Source organism: Plectropomus leopardus, chromosome 18 (genome assembly GCF_008729295.1).
Source record: "Plectropomus leopardus isolate mb chromosome 18, YSFRI_Pleo_2.0, whole genome shotgun sequence".
Classification (NCBI taxonomy): domain Eukaryota; kingdom Metazoa; phylum Chordata; class Actinopteri; order Perciformes; family Serranidae; genus Plectropomus; species Plectropomus leopardus.
Window position 1 is genome coordinate 2,527,440 of NC_056480.1, and position 23,362 is coordinate 2,550,801.

At 41.7% G+C, this 23,362-nt stretch overlaps 1 protein-coding gene across 1 annotated transcript; it reads right to left on the minus strand.

Annotated features, from left to right (window-relative positions):
• Window positions 1-470: 470 nt before the first annotated feature.
• On the minus strand, window positions 471-23,205 carry eppk1 (epiplakin 1). The gene is given in 12 exon segments (XM_042506557.1): window positions 471-1,514; window positions 1,517-2,360; window positions 2,362-3,300; window positions 3,302-4,608; window positions 4,611-5,819; window positions 6,902-7,172; window positions 7,174-7,327; window positions 7,439-9,042; window positions 9,044-9,613; window positions 9,615-15,082; window positions 16,605-16,735; window positions 23,100-23,205. Coding segments are annotated over 10 exon segments (12,666 nt in total). The 5' UTR covers window positions 15,069-15,082; window positions 16,605-16,735; window positions 23,100-23,205; the 3' UTR covers window positions 471-1,200.
• Between the last annotated feature and the right edge of the window lie 157 nt (window positions 23,206-23,362).

Here is a 23,362-nt window from a genome sequence, read left to right on the forward strand (position 1 = left end):
ATGTGATTTTTTAAAATACTTTTTTTGTGGTACAGTTAAAATACTTCCAGGCAAAAGTTTTTAAAGAAATATTTGAAATTGAAAATAAATGTTCAGCATGTCACTGTAAAGTTGATTATATACTGAATCTCCACTAGAGAGTGCTGCACTCCCAGGACTAATTCACAGAATGACAAAATGAGGACTACCTTTATACATTCATAAAGTCAAGGACATACATTCAAGTGTTTTTAGTGTTTTTTCCAAGCAGGAGACATTTTTCACAATTGCAGATGTTTGCATTTGATTTGCATTGTGATTGCTGAGTAATTCCTAAAGATGTCAAACCTATATGAGGACTCTTCAGTCAGGACATTCTTAAGCAGTATTTGATGTGCTGTAATAATAATACATCATCAGGACTAGTATGATAGTTCGAAAAATGTCAAATGTTCTAACAAACTATGTTGAAAAAAAGACAAGAGTTAGTATTGGTATCTCGACTGTTTATTGTGCAGCACAATGTAACCATTTAAGCAAGAAAGGTTATGCAGTTTTAAAAAGGTGCATGGCTTCCAGTTGAGGTCAAAGCAAAGTATAGTTTACTTAGGAGACACAAAAGATTTAAATTAGGAAAGCTTTTGCCCAACTGTTGTAAAGTATTACCCACTCCAGTTTCCATAGCCAAAGTAAAACAGTGCTGATCACAACCCCATCTCATCACATCTATGTAAAAATAAAAACCACAAACCTGACAAATGACATGAAAATAAAAGCATTCATAAAAGGTAAAAAAGCAGATGAATTCAAAATGTTAGATCCTACCATGTATATAGTCATAGGGGATCAGAGCTGGGTAATAACAAAGAGACTGAAAACAAGAAGGGGGTCACAAGTATAACCTGTACCTTAACTCATAAAGGCCGGTGATTTTTTTCTATGATTATAAGAATCTTCTACAAATCAAACATTTTTCCAGTGCTGTTTTTCAACCTTGAACAATTAACAGTATCCAGCACAATACAGCATGCATATCCTCTGCACATTTATGTAAGGATGACCTAAAATGAATTTAAACATCATACACAATAAGAAAATGCTGTTTCCAACAGAGACAATGATAAAAAAAAACTGCAATTTTGAGTTAACTGCAGGTTTTTAAAAAATAGTTGAAGCAGGCTAAACCTAGAAGTAAATGCTTGAAAAAAAGTTTTCTTTCCTTCACTTGTGCAAGGGGAGTAAAGTGAGGCCAGTTATAGGATCTGTGATACACCTTTCGACCAGCTGAATGTAGGTGAGGTTCTCTTGAGTGTTGGGATCGAAGAAGCCCTTGGTGTCGTCATCGGGGTCAGACAAAATCTGATTCATCTCTTTATCAAAGTAACCCCTTGCATAGGCCACCTGAACAGGTACTCTGTGACTGTGCACCGGATCAATTATGCCTCCTGTGGCAATTTGCGCTTCAAGGAGACGAATTCCATGATCTTTAACAATGAGATCTTTTTTCAAGGCCTGGAACAAAGAAATTGTGTTTCTGTGTAGGGATCTTTGTATCCTGTAACTGCTCGTTCTGCTGAAAGCAGTTTCTTTCTCCACTCACTGCCAACCACTTTCTGAGCTACAGCTTCTTCTACAGAAAGTTTCTTGTTGTTCACAGGATCAATAACAAAGCCAGTGGCAGCTTGGGCCTCCAGCAGGACCAGAGAAGTACCAGGAGTCAGCAGGCCTCTACTTTTGGCTTCGTAGATGCTTAGAGTCTCTTTGGTGGACTGCAGGTACACTCCTGCAATGCTGTTTGTCCCCTCAAGGTACTTGCGTACTGAGTCCATTTTACTTACTTCTGTCACAGTGACTTTTCCAGCTTTCAGATCTTTGTAGAGATCCTCATTAATGATATGTGATTTAAACAACTCAGTAGCGGTGACATCCTTTCTGATGCCATGGAAGTTTTCAACTTCAGTTGTCTCTGTGATGGTAGTGGTGATTGTAGGATTTACTTTGCAGCTGTACACTTTTGTTTCTGGTGGCTGGCACATGACCATTGATGACGATGAGGATGTCATGGTTTGCCGCTGAATGATTGTCAGGATGATCTCCAAGAAGCGTTCGATTGTGATTGATCCAGCCTTGTACTGTTGCACAAGCTCCCTCCTTTTCTCCTCAGTGATGTATTTGGAGTAGAGGAGCTCCCACAGAGACACTGTTGTTCCTTGGTATTTCCCTCCTGCTCTGGTTGTTGTTGTAGATTTTAGAATGAGTTTTGTTGCCTCATCAACAAAGAAATAAAACTCACCCTTCTTCACAATCACCAGTAAGCTCAGGCCTGTGATGGGATCTGTGACACACCTCTCAATCAGCTGAAGATAGGTGAGGTTCTCTTTGAGTGTTGGGATCGAAGAAGCCCTTGGTGTCATCATCGGGGTCAGACAAAATCTGATTCATCTCTTCATCAAAGTAACCCCTTGCATAGGCCACCTGAACAGGTACTCTGTGACTGTGCACCGGATCAATTATGCCTCCTGTGGCAATTTGCGCTTCAAGGAGACGAATTCCATGATCTTTGACAATGAGATCTTTTTGCAAGGCCTGGAACAAAGAAATTGTGTTGCCTGTGTAGGGATCTTTGTATCCTGTAACTGCTCGTTCTGCTGAAAGCAGTTTGTTTTTCCACTCACTGCCAACCACACTTTGCTCAACAGCTTCTCCTACAGAAAGTTTATTGTTGTTCACAGGATCAATGACAAAGCCAGTGGCAGCCTGGGCCTCCAGCAAAATCAGAGAGGTACCGGGAGTCAGCAGGCCTCTTTTTCTGGCTTCGTAGATGCTTAGGGTCTCTTTGGTGGACTGCAGGTACACTCCTGCAATGCTGTTGGTCCCCTCGAGGTACTTGCGTACTGAGTCCATTTCACTTACTTCTGTCACAGTGACTTTTCCAGCAGTAAGATCTTTGTAGAGATCCTCATCGATGATATTTGATTTAAGCAGCTCAGTAGCGGTGACATCCTTTCTAATGCCATGGAAGTTTCCAACTTCAGTTGTCTCTGTGATGGTAGTGGTGATTGTAGGATTTACTTTGCAGATGTACACTTTTGTTTCTGGTGGTTGGCAAATGACCATTGGTGGTGACGATGCAGACGTCATGGTTTGCCGCTGAATGATTGTCAGGATGATCTCCAAGAAGCGTTCGATTGTGATTGATCCAGCCTTGTACTGTTGCACAAGCTCCCTCCTTTTCTCCTCAGTGATGTATTTGGAGTAGAGGAGCTCCCACAGAGACACTGTTGTTCCTTGGTATTTCCCTCCTGCTCTGGTTGTTGTTGTAGATTTTTAGAATGAGTTTTGTTGCCTCATCAACAAAGAAATAAAACTCACCCTTCTTCACAATCACCAGTAAGCTCAGGCCTGTGATGGGATCTGTGACACACCTCTCAATCAGCTGAAGATAGGTGAGGTTCTCTTGAGTGTTGGGATCGAAGAAGCCCTTGGTGTCATCATCGGGGTCAGACAAAATCTGATTCATCTCTTCATCAAAGTAACCCCTTGCATAGGCCACCTGAACAGGTACTCTGTGACTGTGCACCGGATCAATTATGCCTCCTGTGGCAATTTGCGCTTCAAGGAGACGAATTCCATGATCTTTGACAATGAGATCTTTTTGCAAGGCCTGGAACAAAGAAATTGTGTTGCCTGTGTAGGGATCTTTGTATCCTGTAACTGCTCGTTCTGCTGAAAGCAGTTTGTTTTTCCAATCACTGCCAACCACTTTTTGAGCCACAGCTTCCTCTACAGACAATTTCCTGTTGTTCACAGGGTCAATGACAAAGCCAGTGGCAGCCTGGGCCTCCAGCAGAACCAGAGAAGTACCAGGAGTCAGCAGGCCTCTTTTTCTGGCTTCGAAGATACTCAGGGTCTCCTCAGTGGACTGCAGGTACACTCCTGCAATGCAGTTGGTCCCCTCGAGGTACTTGCGTACTGAGTCCATTTCACTTACTTCTGTCACAGTGACTTTTCCAGCAGTAAGATCTTTGTAGAGATCCTCATCGATGATTTTTGATTTAAACAACTCAGTAGCGGTGACATCCTTTCTAATGCCATGGAAGTTTTCAACTTCAGTTGTCTCTGTGATGGTAGTGGTGATTGTAGGATTTACTTTGCAGCTGTCCACTTTTGTTTCTGGTGGTTTGCAAATGACCATTGGTGGTGACGATGAAGACATCATGGTTTGCCGCTGAATGATTGTCAGGATGATCTCCAAGAAGCGTTCGATTGTGATTGATCCAGCCTTGTACTGTTGCACAAGCTCCCTCCTTTTCTCCTCAGTGATGTATTTAGAGTAGAGGAGCTCCCATAGAGACACTGTTATTCCTTGGTATTTCCCTCCTGCTCTGGTTGTTGTTGTAGATTTCAGAATGAGTTTTGTTGCCTCATCAACAAAGAAATAAAACTCGCCCTTCTTCACAATCACCAGTAAGCTCAGGCCTGTGATGGGATCTGTGACACACCTCTCAATCAGCTGAAGATAGGTGAGGTTCTCTTGAGTGTTGGGATCGAAGAAGCCCTTGGTGTCATCATCAGGGTCAGACAAAATCTGATTCATCTCTTCATCAAAGTAACCCCTTGCATAGGCCACTGAACAGGTACTCTGTGACTGTACACTGGATCAATTATGCCTCCTGTGGCAATTTGCGCTTCAAGGAGACGAATTCCATGATTTTTGACAATGAGATCTTTTTGCAAGGCCTGGAACAAAGAAATTGTGTTGCCTGTGTAGGGATCTTTGTATCCTGTAACTGCTCGTTCTGCTGAAAGCAGTTTGTTTTTCCACTCACTGCCAACCACACTTTGGTCAACAGCTTCTTCTACAGAAAGTTTATTGTTGTTCACCGGGTCAATGACAAAGCCAGTGGCAGCCTGGGCCTCCAGCAAAATCAGAGAGGTACCGGGAGTCAGCAGGCCTCTTTTTCTGGCTTCGTAGATGCTTAGGGTCTCTTTGGTGGACTGCAGGTACACTCCTGCAATGCTGTTGGTCCCCTCGAGGTACTTGCGTACTGAGTCCATTTCACTTACTTCTGTCACAGTGACTTTTCCAGCAGTAAGATCTTTGTAGAGATCCTCATTAATGATATTTGATTTAAGCAGCTCAGTAGCGGTGACATCCTTTCTGATGCCATGGAAGTTTCCAACTTCAGTTGTCTCTGTGATGGTAGTGGTGATTTCAGGATTTACTTTGCAGCTGTCCACTTTTGTTTCTGGTGGTTTGCAAATGACCATTGGTGGTGACGATGAAGACATCATGGTTTGCCGCTGAATGATTGTCAGGATGATCTCCAAGAAGCGTTCGATTGTGATTGATCCAGCCTTGTACTGTTGCACAAGCTCCCTCCTTTTCTCCTCAGTGATGTATTTGGAGTAGAGGAGCTCCCACAGAGACACTGTTGTTCCTTGGTATTTCCCTCCTGCTCTGGTTGTTGTTGTAGATTTCAGAATGAGTTTTGTTGCCTCATCAACAAAGAAATAAAACTCGCCCTTCTTCACAATCACCAGTAAGCTCAGGCCTGTGATGGGATCTGTGACACACCTCTCGATCAGCTGAAGATAGGTGAGGTTTTCTTGAGTGTTGGGATCGAAGAAGCCCTTGGTGTCATCATCGGGGTCAGACAAAATCTGATTCATCTCTTCATCAAAGTAACCCCTTGCATAGGCCACCTGAACAGGTACTCTGTGACTGTGCACCGGATCAATTATGCCTCCTGTGGCAATTTGCGCTTCAAGGAGACGAATTCCATGATCTTTGACAATGAGATCTTTTTGCAAGGCCTGGAACAAAGAAATTGTGTTGCCTGTGTAGGGATCTTTGTATCCTGTAACTGCTCGTTCTGCTGAAAGCAGTTTGTTTTTTTCCAATCACTGCCAACCACACTTTTTGAGCCACAGCTTCCTCTACAGACAATTTCCTGTTGTTCACAGGGTCAATGACAAAGCCAGTGGCAGCCTGGGCCTCCAGCAGAACCAGAGAAGTACAGGAGTCAGCAGGCCTCTTTTTGGCTTCGAAGATACTCAGGGTCTCCTCAGTGGACTGCAGGTACACTCCTGCAATGCAGTTGGTCCCCCTCGAGGTACTTGCGTACTGAGTCCATTTCACTTACTTCTGTCACAGTGACTTTTCCAGCAGTAAGATCTTTGTAGAGATCCTCATCGATGATTTTTGATTTAAACAACTCAGTAGCGGTGACATCCTTTCTGATGCCATGGAAGTTTTCAACTTCAGTTGTCTCTGTGATGGTAGTGGTGATTGTAGGATTTACTTTGCAGCTATCCACTTTTGTTTCTGGTGGTTTGCAAATGACCATTGGTGGTGACGATGAAGACGTCATGGTTTGCCGCTGAATGATTGTCAGGATGATCTCCAAGAAGCGTTCGATTGTGATTGATCCAGCCTTGTACTGTTGCACAAGCTCCCTCCTTTTCTCCTCAGTGATGTATTTAGAGTAGAGGAGCTCCCATAGAGACACTGTTGTTTCCTTGGTATTTCCCTCCTGCTCTGGTTGTTGTTGTAGATTTTAGAATGAGTTTTGTTGCCTCATCAACAAAGAAATAAAACTCACCCTTCTTCACAATCACCAGTAAGCTCAGGCCTGTGATGGGATCTGTGACACACCTCTCAATCAGCTGAAGATAGGTGAGGTTCTCTTGAGTGTTGGGATCGAAGAAGCCCTTGGTGTCATCATCGGGGTCAGACAAAATCTGATTCATCTCTTCATCAAAGTAACCCCTTGCATAGGCCACAACTGAACAGGTACTCTGTGACTGTGCACCGGATCAATTATGCCTCCTGTGGCAATTTGCGCTTCAAGGAGACGAATTCCATGATCTTTGACAATGAGATCTTTTTGCAAGGCCTGGAACAAAGAAATTGTGTTGCCTGTGTAGGGATCTTTGTATCCTGTAACTGCTCGTTCTGCTGAAAGCAGTTTGTTTTTCCAATCACTGCCAACCACTTTTTGAGCCACAGCTTCCTCTACAGACAATTTCCTGTTGTTCACAGGGTCAATGACAAAGCCAGTGGCAGCCTGGGCCTCCAGCAGAACCAGAGAAGTACCAGGAGTCAGCAGGCCTCTGCTTTTGGCTTCGAAGATACTCAGGGTCTCCTCAGTGGACTGCAGGTACACTCCTGCAATGCAGTTGGTTCCCCTCGAGGTACTTGCGTACTGAGTCCATTTCACTTACTTCTGTCACAGTGACTTTTCCAGCAGTAAGATCTTTGTAGAGATCCTCATCGATGATTTTTGATTTAAACAACTCAGTAGCGGTGACATCCTTTCTGATGCCATGGAAGTTTTCAACTTCAGTTGTCTCTGTGATGGTAGTGGTGATTGTAGGATTTACTTTGCAGCTATCCACTTTTGTTTCTGGTGGTTTGCAAATGACCATTGGTGGTGACGATGAAGACGTCATGGTTTGCCGCTGAATGATTGTCAGGATGATCTCCAAGAAGCGTTCGATTGTGATTGATCCAGCCTTGTACTGTTGCACAAGCTCCCTCCTTTTCTCCTCAGTGATGTATTTAGAGTAGAGGAGCTCCCATAGAGACACTGTTGTTCCTTGGTATTTCCCTCCTGCTCTGGTTGTTGTTGTAGATTTTAGAATGAGTTTTGTTGCCTCATCAACAAAGAAATAAAACTCACCCTTCTTCACAATCACCAGTAAGCTCAGGCCTGTGATGGGATCTGTGACACACCTCTCAATCAGCTGAAGATAGGTGAGGTTCTCTTGAGTGTTGGGATCGAAGAAGCCCTTGGTGTCATCATCGGGGTCAGACAAAATCTGATTCATCTCTTCATCAAAGTAACCCCTTGCATAGGCCACCTGAACAGGTACTCTGTGACTGTACACTGGATCAATTATGCCTCCTGTGGCAATTTGCGCTTCAAGGAGACGAATTCCATGATCTTTGACAATGAGATCTTTTTGCAAGGCCTGGAACAAAGAAATTGTGTTGCCTGTGTAGGGATCTTTGTATCCTGTAACTGCTCGTTCTGCTGAAAGCAGTTTGTTTTTCCACTCACTGCCAACCACACTTTGGTCAACAGCTTCTTCTACAGAAAGTTTATTGTTGTTCACAGGGTCAATGACAAAGCCAGTGGCCGCTTGGGCCTCCAGCAAAATCAGAGAGGTACCGGGAGTCAGCAGGCCTCTTTTTCTGGCTTCGTAGATGCTTAGGGTCTCTTTGGTGGACTGCAGGTACACTCCTGCAATGCTGTTGGTCCCCTCGAGGTACTTGCGTACTGAGTCCATTTCACTTACTTCTGTCACAGTGACTTTTCCAGCAGTAAGATCTTTGTAGAGATCCTCATCGATGATATTTGATTTAAGCAGCTCAGTAGCAGTGACATCCTTTCTGATGCCATGGAAGTTTTCAACTTCAGTTGTCTCTGTGATGGTAGTGGTGATTGTAGGATTTACTTTGCAGCTGTACACTTTTGTTTCTGGTGGTTGGCAAATGACCATTGGTGGTGACGACGCAGACGTCATGGTTTGCCGCTGAATGATTGTCAGGATGATCTCCAAGAAGCGTTCGATTGTGATTGATCCAGCCTTGTACTGTTGCACAAGCTCCCTCCTTTTCTCCTCAGTGATGTATTTGGAGTAGAGGAGCTCCCACAGAGACACTGTTGTTCCTTGGTATTTCCCTCCTGCTCTGGTTGTTGTTGTAGATTTTAGAATGAGTTTTGTTGCCTCATCAACAAAGAAATAAAACTCGCCCTTCTTCACAATCACCAGTAAGCTCAGGCCTGTGATGGGATCTGTGACACACCTCTCGATCAGCTGAAGATAGGTGAGGTTCTCTTGAGTGTTGGGATCGAAGAAGCCCTTGGTGTCATCATCGGGGTCAGACAAAATCTGATTCATCTCTTCATCAAAGTAACCCCTTGCATAGGCCACCTGAACAGGTACTCTGTGACTGTGCACCGGATCAATTATGCCTCCTGTGGCAATTTGCGCTTCAAGGAGACGAATTCCATGATCTTTGACAATGAGATCTTTTTGCAAGGCCTGGAACAAAAGAAATTGTGTTGCCTGTGTAGGGATCTTTGTATCCTGTAACTGCTCGTTCTGCTGAAAGCAGTTTGTTTTTCCAATCACTGCCAACCACTTTTTGAGCCACAGCTTCCTCTACAGACAATTTCCTGTTGTTCACAGGGTCAATGACAAAGCCAGTGGCAGCCTGGGCCTCCAGCAGAACCAGAGAAGTACCAGGAGTCAGCAGGCCTCTGCTTTTGGCTTCGAAGATACTCAGGGTCTCCTCAGTGGACTGCAGGTACACTCCTGCAATGCAGTTGGTCCCCTCGAGGTACTTGCGTACTGAGTCCATTTCACTTACTTCTGTCACAGTGACTTTTCCAGCAGTAAGATCTTTGTAGAGATCCTCATCGATGATTTTTGATTTAAGCAACTCAGTAGCAGTGACATCCTTTCTAATGCCATGGAAGTTTCCAACTTCAGTTGTCTCTGTGATGGTAGTGGTGATTGTAGGATTTACTTTGCAGCTGTCCACTTTTGTTTCTGGTGGTTGGCAAATGACCATTGGTGGCGACGATGAAGACGTCATGGTTTGCCGCTGAATGATTGTCAAGGATGATCTCCAAGAAGCGTTCGATTGTGATTGATCCAGCCTTGTACTGTTGCACAAGCTCCCTCCTTTTCTCCTCAGTGATGTATTTAGAGTAGAGGAGCTCCCATAGAGACACTGTTGTTCCTTGGTATTTCCCTCCTGCTCTGGTTGTTGTTGTAGATTTCAGAATGAGTTTTGTTGCCTCATCAACAAAGAAGTAAAACTCGCCTTTCTTCACAATGGACAGTAAGTTCAGGCCTGTAGTTGGGTCTATGACACACCTCTCAATCAGCTGGAGATAGGTGAGGTTCTCTTGAGTGTTGGGATCAAAGAACCCCTTGGTGTCATCATCAGGGTCAGATAGAATCTCATTCATTTCTTTGTCAAAGTAGCCCCTTTGGTATGCCACCTGTACAGGCACTCGATGGCTGTGGACTGGGTCAATTATGCCTCCGGTCGCAATTTGTGCTTCAAGGAGGCGAATTCCATGATCTTTGACAATAAGATCTTTTTGCAAGGCCTGGAACAAAGAAATTGTGTCTCCAGTGTAGGGATCTTTGTATCCTGTAACAGCTCGTTCTGCTGAAAGCAGTTTCTTTTTCCACTCACTGCCAACCAGACGTTGAGCCACAGCTTCCTCCACGGAAAGTTTATTGTTGTTCACTGGGTCAATGACAAAGCCTGTGGCGGCTTGAGCCTCCAGCAGCACAAGAGATGTGCCAGGAGTCAGCAGACCTTTTCCTTTGGCTTCATAGATGCTCATAACTTTCTTTGTCGATTCAACTCTGACACCTGCTATGCAGTTTGTAGCTCCAAGGTACTTCTGAATTGATTCCATTTTGTTAACATTCTCTTCGGTTACTTCCCCTTGTATAATCTGTGTGAAAAGCTCCTTTGATATAATCTTTGATTCATACAACTCACTGGCTGAGACCTGTTTTCTTAGACCTTTGAACTTCTTTTCCTTGGATGACACCTCAGTTACGATACTGGTGAGTATTTCAATTATCTCCTCTATTTTCATGGTCCTTGTTTTGTATTGTTGTATGAGCTGGTTCCTTTTTTGCTCTGATATGTATTCAGAGAGCAGCACTTCCCACAATGTCACCTCTTTGTCTTTAAATCTTCCAGCATCCATGGTGATGGTTTTGTTTTTGAATGCAAGCTCTATTTGCTCATCTGTGTGAAATCCATGGGATTCCTCCTGATGCAGGGGAAGAAGAAGTAGCCCAGTTTCAGGATCTTTCTCACATCGCTTTATCAGCTGAAAGTAAGAGAGGTTTTCTTTGGTGTTCGGGTCAAAGAACCTCTTTGCATCATCAGTGGGGCTCAGCAGAACTTTGCTTGTTTCTTCATCCAGATATCCCTTTTTAACAGCAACTTGAACAGGCAGCCTAAGACTTTGATTCGGGTCAATGATTCCTCCAGTTGCTATCTGAGCATCAAGCAGACGAATGCCATCACTTCTCTGAATCAGCTGCTCATCCATGGCTTCAAACAGTGATATTGTTGCATCTGTGTATGGATCTTTGTAGCCTGTAACTGCTCGTTCAGCTGAGAGAAGTTTCTCATGTACATCTGGTCCAATTACTTGCTCTCTTGCTGCCTCATCAACAGTGTAGAACTTGTTCTTGATAGGATCAATGACCCATCCTGTTGCAGCCTGAGCTTCAAGCAGTACAAGTGCATAGCCAGGTGTCAACAGATCTTCTTTTTGTGCTTCATATATGCTCATTACTTTCTTGGATGGATGAACCTTAATTCCAGCAATGCTTCCAGTTCCCCTCATGTATCCTCTCACAGACTCACGCAGAATCAGTGCTTCAAGAGTGAGTTTTCCTTCTTTCACCTGCTTGAAGGTGTCTGCGTCAATAATATCAGAATCCAATAATTGTTGTGCAGAGACAGGTTTTCTCAGGCCTGTTATTGTTTTGTGAGTTTCCCTCTCCAGTGTTTCAATTGTGGAAATCACTAATGTGATTATGGTTTGTGTGGTTATCTTCCTTTTTCTGTACTTTTCAAAGAACTCAAGCTGCTGATCCTCAGTAAAGTACCCAGAGTGGATCAAGTCCCACAGAGAAACAGATTTTCCAGAGAAACGTCCTACTGATACACTCACTGCTGTCTTTTGAAACTCTTGCTTTATCTCTGTGTCAGTGTACATTTTTGTCTTTGTTTCTGTAGCTTTTCGTTTGTCATTCATTGGCAGCAGAAACAGTCCTGTTTCCTTATCTTTTACACATCTATCCAATATCTCCATGTATGTCAGATTGTCTTGTGTGTTTGGGTCAAAAAAGCCCTTTGTGTCATCAGTTGGGTCTGATAGGATCTGATTAAGTTCTGCATCAAAATATCCTTTCCTGTATGCAACCTCAAGGGGTAAATGAAGACAGTTTATAGGATCAATGATACCACCTGTAGCAATCTGGGCCTCAAGTAAACGGATGCCATGCTGCTTGACAATGAGATCCTTTTGCAAGGCTTGGAAAAGTGAGATCTTTTGACCAGTGTATGGATCTCTATAACCAGTGACAGCCCTCTCAGCAGAGAGAAGCTTTTCATGCATCACGGGACCAATTACCTTCTCTCTGAGAGCTTCTTCCACTGTCAGTTTTTTGTTTTTCAGAGGATCAACAATGAACCCTGTGGCCGCTTGTGCTTCAAGGAGGCAAAGGGCAGTTCCAGGTGTGAGAATGCCAACTCTCTGTGCCTCGTGGATGCTTAGCCTCTGATTGGAGGGTTGCAGTATCACCCCAGCCACACAACTACTCCCTTTTAGGTAGGTTCTCACACTGTCCATTTCCATCACATCAGTGCTCGTCATTTTTCCCTCTAGCAAGCAGTTGTATGTTTTTTCATCCACAATTTCAAGATCCAGAAGATCAACAACAGAGACTTCTCCTCTGAGACCTTCAAAGTTCAGCCCTGCCTGCTGTTTTATCTCCTTACTCTCAATGATCTCAACAATGGTGACAGTGAGTTGTGCAATGGTGATTTTCCTTGACTTGAAGAGCTTGAAAAACTCCTGTCTTTTGTCCTCAGTCAGATACTCTGAATTGATCAGATCCCACAGTGTCGTGTGCTTGCCCTTGAACCTGCCATACTTAACAGTAACTGTTGTTGTCTTGAATGTTTCCCTCATATTATCATCTATGTTAATTTTGATACTTTTGCATTTGAGTGGCAAGAGACACAGACCTGTACTGGGATCTTTGACACATCTGTCCATGAGCTGCAGGTATGTCAGGTTCTCCTGGGTGTTTGGATCAAAGAATCCTTTAGTGTCATCACTTGGATCACTAAGGATCTCGTTCATTTCCTCATTAAAGTATCCCCTCTTATAAGCCACATGGACAGGAATGCGATGGCTGTTCACCGGGTCAATGATCCCACCAGTGGCAATTTGTGCCTCCAGGAGTCGAATTCCATGGTCTTTTACGATGAGATCTTTTTGCATGGCTTGGAACAAGGAGATTATTTTACCATCATATGGATCTTTGTACCCAGTGACTGCTTTCTCTGCTGAGCGCAACTTTTGACAAACATCAGGCCCCACTATCTTTGCTTTGACAGCATCATCCACTGAAAACTTCCTGTTTCCAATAGGGTCAATGACAAACCCTGTTGCTGCCTGTGCCTCCAGGAGAATCAGAGCAGTTCCTGGCATCAGCTTTCCTTTTTGTTTGGCTTGGTAGATGGTCATGATTCGAGAATCAGGAAGCAGAATTCCTGCGATGCTGTCTTTCCCCTGTAGGAATGCACTGACATTTTCATCTTGTATTACTTCCTTTACAGACACCTTTCCCTTTTCCAGATTCTCCAGAACCTCAGCGCTAATGATATCTGCTTCCTCAAGCTGTTTGGCTGTGACGGTGTCCCTGATACCTTCAAAGACAACATTGGTTGTTTGCACAGACTTTTCTATGACTTCCAAAACCATTGTGATGGTTCTCTTGATATTGAGTTTCCCCTCTCTGTACTTTCGAATGATGTCTCCCCTCTGTTGTTCATCAAAGTATTCTGACATCAGGAGTACCCACAGAGATACTGTCATCCCTGAGTACTTCCCACAAGTCACGTTCACCTTCTGCTCTTTGAAGGTCATTTTAGTTTGGTAGTCGATGAAGTTGAAATTCAGTATGTCGGACTTATCAACGAGAGGGAGGAGGCACAGTCCAGTGATGGGATCAATGACACACCTCTCCATCAGCTGGAGGTAAGTGAGATTGTCTTCTGTGTTTGGGTCAAAAAACCCTTTTGTGTCATCCCCTGAATCCTCTAGTACCGCATTCATTTCTTCGTCAAAATAACCTCTCTTGAAGGCCACCTCTGTTGGTAGTCTGTGACTGTTGATGGGGTCGATTATTCCACCTGTAGCTATTTGCGCCTCAAGAAGACGTATCCCATGTTCCTTAACGATGAGGTCTTTAGACAGTGCTTGAAACAGGGATATAGTTTCACCTGTGTATGGGTCTTTGTATCCAATTACTGCTCGCTCAGCAGAGTTCAGTTTTGCGTAATATTCTGGGCCAACAAGTTTGTTTTTGATGGCTTCATCCACAGTGTACTTTTTGTTTTCTATAGGATCAATCATGAATCCAGTTGCTGCTTGTGCTTCCAGTAAAACTAGTGCTGTTCCAGGCATCACTATGCCTTTCATCATGGCTTGATAGATGCTCATTCTCTCATTAGTTGAGAGTATAGCAATGCCTGCAATACTACCTTTGCCCTCCAGGTACTCTTTCACTGTTTCCATCAGCATCACATCCTGCGTTGTGGTTGTTCCCTCCTGTAGGTCATCATATGTTTCTTTATCAATGATCTTTGATTCCAGGAGCTCGGAGCAGGAAATACCTTTTCGCAGACCTTTGAAGGTGATGCAGACTGGAAGGAGCAACAGGCCTGTTTCAGGCTCCACAGTGCATTTCTCTACAAGGTTTTGGTAGTTAACATTTTCTTGCAAGCTTGGATTGTAGAACACTTTGAGCTCTGACATCTGGTCATTGAGCAAGCCTTTTTCGTAGTAGCCATTTTGAATCGCTGATTCAACTGAAATATTTTTCTTGTCAACGGGATCAAACAGGCCTTGTGTGGCAATCTGTGCTTCCAGCAGCCTCAATCCATAATCTCTCGGGACCAAATCTTTTTGCATAGCTTGGTACACAGATATCATTTGGTTGGTGTAGGGGTCTACATAGCCACTGACAGCTTTCTCTGCTGTTAGGAGTTTCTCTTTCATCTCTGGTCCAACTATTCTCTCCTTAACAGCATCTGCCACAGAAAGTATTCGATTATTTATTGGATCTACAATACCCCCTGTAGCTGCTTGTGCTTCAAGCAGGGCTAATGCTGTTCCTGGCTTGAGCAGACGTTTCTTCATGGCTTGATATATGGTTATCTTCTCCTCTGTTTTCTCCAGGAATATGCCAGCCACAGGTCCGTGGACTTCTGTGTGGCCATTTTCCTTGGAGTCCATCTTGGTCTAAAGGGCTGTATAACACAGAAAGAATTGCTTAAATTGGTTTGTATATTATATGCATTAACTGTAATTACAGGAAAAAAAAATGTTTGTGTCCACTTCAGCATGTTCTTATCAAATGACTATTTTCAAGATTTAGGGGCTGTCATTTATGTTGCTGTTGAATTGTTCTGTGTTACACCAAGAGGTAGCGCTGGATATTGCTTAAAAAAAAAACGAACAAAAAAAAAAACAAAGAGCAGTACCCTAAATTTATACTGATACCAAGAGAGTACTTTATTTGATACCCCTCATGTGAATGGAGTGGTGTGCAGTACAACCATACTTTGGACCGCTTTGGTGGTCTCGGCATGCTGAACCGCCAACTCCTTCACCACCCCACAGACTGTATGTGTTGTGGGTGTTGCTGCAGCAGTGTGAGTTCTGCACTGGGAACAGTTGTGAGAATCTGCCTGGCTGTACACAGTGACAGGGACAACTTTTAGCCTCACACAGCTAACATAAACTAATGGTTATTAACAGGTTTACCGTCAGAGTCAGCCGTTTTGGTGTAAGTGTAAGTTTGTTGGCAGATATTAAACTTACCATACACCTGGAGATGGCAGCAAAAAAAGTTTGATAATTCAGCAGGGATCACAAAAATGCAGGTAATGTTTGACGGTTTGACACTATTTGGCAGTGGGTTATCTTGGTCGATACCTTAAAGATAACTAGTACTGATACCCAGCCCTGAAATTTTACGGTGTAGACTGCTCTTAAGGTTGATACTGTATGAAATCCCATAAAAGCCACAGTAGGAATTCTTTTTAATACTTTTGCTTTGTCTTTCTGTTTTGTTTTTTATGATTTTCATTTTCTCACACTGTATTCTCTTGCTAGATCTAATTGTTAACCCTGTTTAAATTGTGATGCTGATTTATCATTGCCCTCAATGTATGCATATAATGTATAGATTAGCATCTAATGCAAAGCTTGCTGCATTCTAAGCTTGTATTGTTTGGCCAAAAATGTACATTTTGTACTGCCATTTATTTATAGTCTTTAGCAGAAGCCAAAGTCAAAATGTGACATTTGCCAAGAGTTATATGTAGTGTTTACTCTATGAAGTTAATACTTACATGACCTAGAAAACCTTGTGGATGCTGAAGGGAAGAGCACCGCACTAAAAACTTTCAAAAATGTTAAAGACAAATGTTAACATGGTGTTTACTTTAGGTGTCTTGTGCTTATTTGGAATTGCAGCATATGTTTTTTTTTTCGTTAGGATAATGCAAATACATCTTCACTCACACTTTTCAGGGAATGCAAAACAAACAAAATCCTTCCACCATAGGCCTTGAGCATATATGTAATTTTCAGTATCAAGATACACGTATGAATGTCTGTGATATGAATGTAAAAAAATGGCATTTGAGTCGGCCTTCAAAACACCAGTGCCTGTGCAAGAAAAGATTTTTTTTATTTCCCTTAAAGAAGTGAACTTAAATTGCTCCCAAAAGATACATTTTACAATATGTCGTCTGTCTTCCAAACCTTTTAGCTTCCTTATGACTCTGTGGGCAGCCTCAGATCTTCAGGTGGTCCTCCTCGTTCCAAAATCAGGATAAAGACCAAAGGTACCAATGCTTTTATGGTCAGCGCCTCGCGCCTTTGAAACTCCGTCTCTGCAGAGATAAGGTAGGCAAAAAACATTTTGTTTATCTTATCTCCTCCTCATTGTTTTTATGATGTGTTTCATTCCATTTATAAGGTACTCTTAATATGTATTGCACCTTCGTATTCACAAAGTGTAGTTACTTCTTTTAAAGTAACAGCATAAAATTCAACTGACATACAAACCAGATATCTGATTAGTTATCAACAAAGACAGAGTATGATATAATAAGGGTGATTGACTGATTTAGTACTGGTGTTGTATGTGGTACACTTAATCCAGTACAAATGCTCTTTTGCCATAAATGTGAATTACTCAACTAACAATAAGGAGAAATTAAATGTTTATGTAACATGAAGAGTCTTTTAAGTTTGATAGTACAGACATACTTTTGTGTAGATTACAAATGTAATATATGTAGGACATGACATAAAAAGTATTCATTTTGTTTAGAAAGATATATATATTCAATAATAAGGTCTATGAAAAAGGTCTACCTAGTGAGCATTTCACACTGTTACTACATTCAAACTGAGGCCTCTTTTATACAGAGCTTGCAGTACATTTATGCATCTGTGCCAGCACTTGCAGAGGCAACAGGCATCATGTTTTTCTATTGTTTGTCGACCCTATTCTCATTAACTACCTCAAGTACACTCTGAGGGAATTTCTTCAAATTTGAATTCGAATTTGCTGGTCAAAGGTCACTGTGACCTAAAAAAAACCCTATTTTTTGCCAAAACTCATGAATTCATACAGTAAGTTTGACCAAATTTTACACAAATGTCGCTGTACACAAAGGTGCTGACATCTGGGGTCAAAGATAAACTTCACTGTGCATCATTATGTAAACTGTAAGTGCAACCATAAGGCGGAAATTATCCTTATAAATAATCTTTGTACCTGATAAAGGTCCGAAACGTAGTTTTTCACTTAATAAATATGTCAGCAGTAAGCGGGACACTGTGCGAGAGTTTCTGTCTCACTCCTTTCTCCGACGCTTTGAATTCATGGTTAAAATATCTTCATACCTAATCCCTACGTTTGTACACGGCACACATAGATAAAACAAAGTAATTTATGTTAACTTTTTCTTCCCATTTCTTCATGTCCCTGCACAGATTAGAAATGAACTCTCTGACAGTCCATGAACGTCCCTCTCAAGCATCATGTATTTACTTTGGCATGAGGAGACGTAATGCTTCTAAACTGGAACAGCCAGACGCCCTTTGTTGTCACAGCATGAATGGTAACATAACCACTGTACACCTCATCCTAACAAGTCGCAATATTCTCTACCTTTACCTTTGTTTCCTTCTCAAACAACTCACGAGGTACATATCTGACTCTTCAGCTGCTAAATGTTCCCATGTTTAACTGCTAGTGTCTAACTTTGCTTTTTGGTGCTGAGCAGGTGGATTTATCAGAGCTCTTTTTGCTGAATACAGCTGAAACAACATTAATTAAGAGCAATGAAAGTAAACCAGAAGGAACTGAAAGATGCTAAACTGCTTGTTGGAGCTACAGAATTGGGGTAATTTTTTGGAGTTGGAGCACTTCCTTTCACAAACAAGTAGTCATGTGATTAACTGATAATCTAAAATTGTTGGCCATACGGGAAAAGCTCAATTCCTCATCAGTAGAGTTCAAGGGCGTAACCTCAAATCCTGAGACATATGCAAAAGAAGTTCCTTTATCTTTAGTTTTCTTTCTTCCTTCCTTTCTTTCTTTCTCTCTCTCTCTCTCTCTCTGTCTACAAGAAATTAGTTAAAGGTGACAAGAAAATTACCCTAAAAAAAGGGAAGTACACTTTTTTTATCTTCAGCATTTTTTGTCGTTTTCTTTTCTTTTTTTGTCGTTGTTTTCTTTTTTCTTTTTTTTTCAGGGAATTTTCTTGAAACTTTTTCTCAGTTCTTATGAATGCGGGCCATGTTTTGTTAAGTTGCTCGTTTCTCTCACCCCACTTTTTTAAAAGAAATTAAACCAAGGTCTAATCGGCCCTTTGATACTGTTGAATTCAAAACTCAATTAGAAGACACAGTTAACCAGTAAAAGACTGACAAAAATCCCCATAACATTCAAGTTTGAACACTTCCACTCCTGTCAAATGACCTCATTCAAGCGCGTGGTAATGAGAGCACCGTTTCTGTAAAGCAGTGGCTTTTCCACTCCTTCTGTTGAAAGATTAATGGCTGGGTTTTATACATGATGTCATTGCCTATATAATATATCACTCTAAGAAAAAAAAAGGGTGTGGAATTGAACTCAGCCATAAAGTTCACAAAACCGCTCACTGTTTTAATGCACAGCTGAGAGGGTACATATAGACGAGGCTCCGTTCTTTGCATTATTATTCCCACATTACTCACTGGAAAATTGTCAGAAAATCACTTTAATCCGCCTCACCTAATGAGCCAGAAATTGCAAACTGTCACTCAAGTATTTTTACTCAATCGCTCCTGCTCACCTGTCATTCAGAATCCCAGCTAACTAAAGGTGTGTGCGGTTTGTCACTACATGCCATGCTACAGTTGCAACATCAATAACTACGAAACCACCGCGGGCCAAGTGACACAAACGTCTGCACAGTTGACTCAAACCAGCATTCATGCAGTGCTGCAATATCTCTACGCTCTGCCTTAGACCGTCACCCTCTTTGTAAATGTTTGAATATTTTTTAAAGATGACGAACATTTACTTTACATTTATAACCCCGTGTGAGTTTGCTAATCATACCATAAAAGCAAATATATTATCTGCTTGCAGCTAGAGTTACCTCAGTGTTAGGATACCGCCACTTCGCTGTTTACTTTTCACAGTCTGCTTTAGTCAAATTCACGTTCCTGTCTGTAGGGAGTGTCACTTAAGTGCAGTTAGTGTTACTCTTACTTATCTATCAAAACTCTACAGTAGTTAAAAGCTCAGTGACTTCTTCATTAGGTACACCTGAACAATCTAATGCCTTAACATCTATCACTGAATTCCTCATAATATGCTGTTGACATTGTCAGAAATGTATAAATTCAGCTTTGCTTGTTTTTAAAGTGATACTCAACTAACAGCCAGGGGGGCAAATCTGGCCCCTAATAGGGTGCGGGGTGGCCCCCCAACCATTTTCTAATTCACAATGAAAATAATGTAATCCACACTGGGAATTGTCTTTGTGCTTTAAGTAAACATGAGGTGCCAGAGTGCATAAAACAGCATCATATTCATCAAAAAAAGTGCCAGTGAAGGATTTAAAGCTAAGCCCCTGACGTCCTAAAATCCTCGAAATGTCCTGAAACGTCCCAAAATCCTACAAATGTCCTAAAATCCTACAAATGTCTTAAAATCCTAGAAATGGCCAGAAATCCTAGTAACATCCTACAATCTGAGAAACTTCCAAAATCTTACAAATATAAAGTATTCTAAAGTCTAAATATCCTAGAATCTCACAAATGTCCTAAAATCCCAGAAGCATCCTAAAATCCTAAAATAATGTCCTAAAACCCTTGTAGCATGTATGGGGCTGCTGCGAATGGCCCCTGACCTCCTTTGATTATTGTAATCCTTTTTTCTGCTTCTGTGTGGATGTCGTGACAGTTTGAGCAAATAGACAAAAACTATTCTTACAAAAGTTACCACCTGCAGCTTTAAGGTCACAGCTAACGGTGGCTTTGCACCGGACTAATTATACTGAGAGATGGTCTAGAAACACCTCTAAATATTATGCACTCGAGTACAACAGCACAGTGTTAAAACAATTAACACCTCAATGACAGTGTCAATAAAAACTGAACATCATAGGTCTAATAAATGTAGCCTTTATGGCAGATCTGTTGTAATGGATTGCATTAGACTGTAAAGGTAAAGGAGTGTAGAATCATTTCATTAGCTATCATCAATAAAATTTTAATTAGGGCTCCAAATGATGAGCAGTTATGGTCAGATCAGTTAGACCTCCTGCTCCTTCTGTATCATATCATATTTAATTAACATTACATTGAACCCATCCTTCCAGGCTCACCCTTTACATTTAGAAACAAGATTATGAATATCCCCAATATACCTTCTGAAATAATTGGCTTTTTCATCTCCAGCCAGCCGACCCTTACTGACACTGCCACCCCTCACAGAGCAATGATCATAGCACGCAACCTCAGCCGACCCCTCAACCCCTGCGTCATGCTCCTCCTCTGACTGAGGATACAGACAACTACTCTGCAACAAATCTCGCGCAGCCATTACTGCCCTAAAAAGCCTGCAGGGATCACTCTGACAGACGTGCATGTTGTTGTGGTTATGTTCTACTTTGTTTATACTCTGTGTGTTACTAAGTGTTTGATTGTACAGACTATAAAAGCAAATTACTCTACAGAGAACAAAAAAGATTCAATCAGAAAACGTCAGAAAACGTCAGAAAACGTCAGAAAACGTCAGAAAACGGTCAGAAAACAGTTAAAAGTAGCCATCACAACTTTTTTAGAGCCCGAGGTGACATCTTCACGTATCTTATTGTATGCCACCAACTGTCCAAAACCCCAAAATATTTCATTTACTTCAATGTTAGTGGAGAAAATAGTGGACCCTATTTTAAAGGGTCATGAGGCAGCTAAATAGTGATTTCATGACTTCTTTCAGCCTAAAAAGCAAATCCATCCACTCGACATTTCATGTCTTGATTACTTTTTCACTCACATTTTTACCACTTGTTTAAAGATGCATTTCACCCAACAATGACAAGTCATTTGTACTTTGTAATCAGTACAAAAATATACAACTTTTCTCTATTAAAGGAACAATTCATACCAAAATAAAAAAAAAATATTTTGACTCTTACCTTTTGTGCTATTTATCAGTCAATAAATCAATCTGTGTATTTTTTGGTGAGTTGCCGAGTGGTGGAGATATCCGCCACAGAGTTGTCTGCCTTTTCTCTCATATAATGGAGCTAGATGGCACTCGGTTTGTGGTGCTAAAAGCGCCAACATATATATAGATATATATGATAAACTCAACAGTTAACGCTTTCCAGAGATCATGCATGCATGTTTTGAGCAGTTTCATGTAGGAGCTATTTTTTCTTCCATTATCACACAGAAGTGTGCATGCATCTGCTCATAGACGACAGGCCTGTGCTCATGACAGTGCATGATGTAAACGTTAAGGGCGTCCTCATTTGCTGAGCTGTAGCTTTTTTTAAATAATAATAATAAGTAACCTTTAGTTAATCGGGAAAACCTCTTGAGATTAAACATCTTTTTTTCGAGAGAGTCCTGGCCAAGACAGGCAGACAACACAAAAACACGAAATAAAGTTACCATAAGAAAGGACTAAATATTATCTTAATATACACTATAAATAAACAGAAACATTAGCTAGCTGGTGTTTGGTGAGATAGCAGTAACGCTTCTCAGCATGTTTTTTTTGTTGTTTTTTTCGGTGCTTTGAGCATCACAAGCTGAGTGCCATCCAGTTCCATTATGTTGGAGAAAAGGCAGACATCTATGTGGCTGATATCTCCAACTCTCTGCAACTCACGCCAAAACTATCTAGACTGACAAATAGCACCGCAAGTGAGAGGTAAAATATGTATTTTTAATTTGGGAGTGAATTGTCACTTTAACAAGGCAAAAGGTGTCTAATGCTGACACTGATTTACTGCAGAAAAAATGAAACCTCTCTCAAAGAACACACTTTGACATGTTACACCTACTTGTCTGGATAAGTTATAACACGTGTAACTGTTTCCTCAACTTAGCCAAGAATCTGACTGCATGACAAGATGTCATTGTTCACAACCCAGTGAACCTGCAACCTTTGTGCCTTTTAAAAGAGCTCAATGTCAAGATCAACACCACACTGCAAATTTCTCCTCACCTTTGGCTTACAAACAGCATGCATGGTCCAAGACTTTATGACAGCATTCTTGACACCATCCCAGCAATAAGAGAGAGCGGACTGTATCATTTGTTATGCAACAGTTTTGGTGGAAAATGTAGGATTGTTGTTATGTGTGTCAACAGCCCTGAGGTTTAGACACAGTGTTCAGACTTGTTAAAAAAAGCCTTTAGCAGTAATATTCAACCTTACATTGCATCAAACTGTGTTTTAACAAGTGTGGTCAAAGGTAATTGTTGAGGAATGTTTGCTTTCCCTTTTTATCAGAAGGGTGTTGGCGTGACAGTGCAAGATACACACAGTCGGGTCTGCACTGCAATTTCGACAGTCTCAGTCTCAGTCATATGACATTAAGCTGCAGTTTAAATGTGGTTTTACTTTCATTTAAACATTTTTACAGGAAAAAAAAGAGGAAGGCTGAAACAAATAAAGTAAATTGAAACATTTTTATTAATCAATCAATTTAAAAAATACAACAACTTTGCTCTTACCTGAAGTTTTTAGAGAGTCCCCAACTGGTTTGTGCTTGTCAGCAGCCGGTCTCAGTTGGTGTGAGAGATGTTGTGTCCCTGAGCTGCTTCCAACATCTCTAAAGGAGTTCGCTGTGCTCACTGGTCAGATATACAGCAGGTCCAGCTGTTTAGTCCCTCCCCTGCTGATCAACACCCTCCTCTCCTCACACAGTGAGGGAGTAACGACCGGAGATCTCTTTGCTCCGAGCTGCAGGATGCCATGAATTCCTGCGGACTTCCTC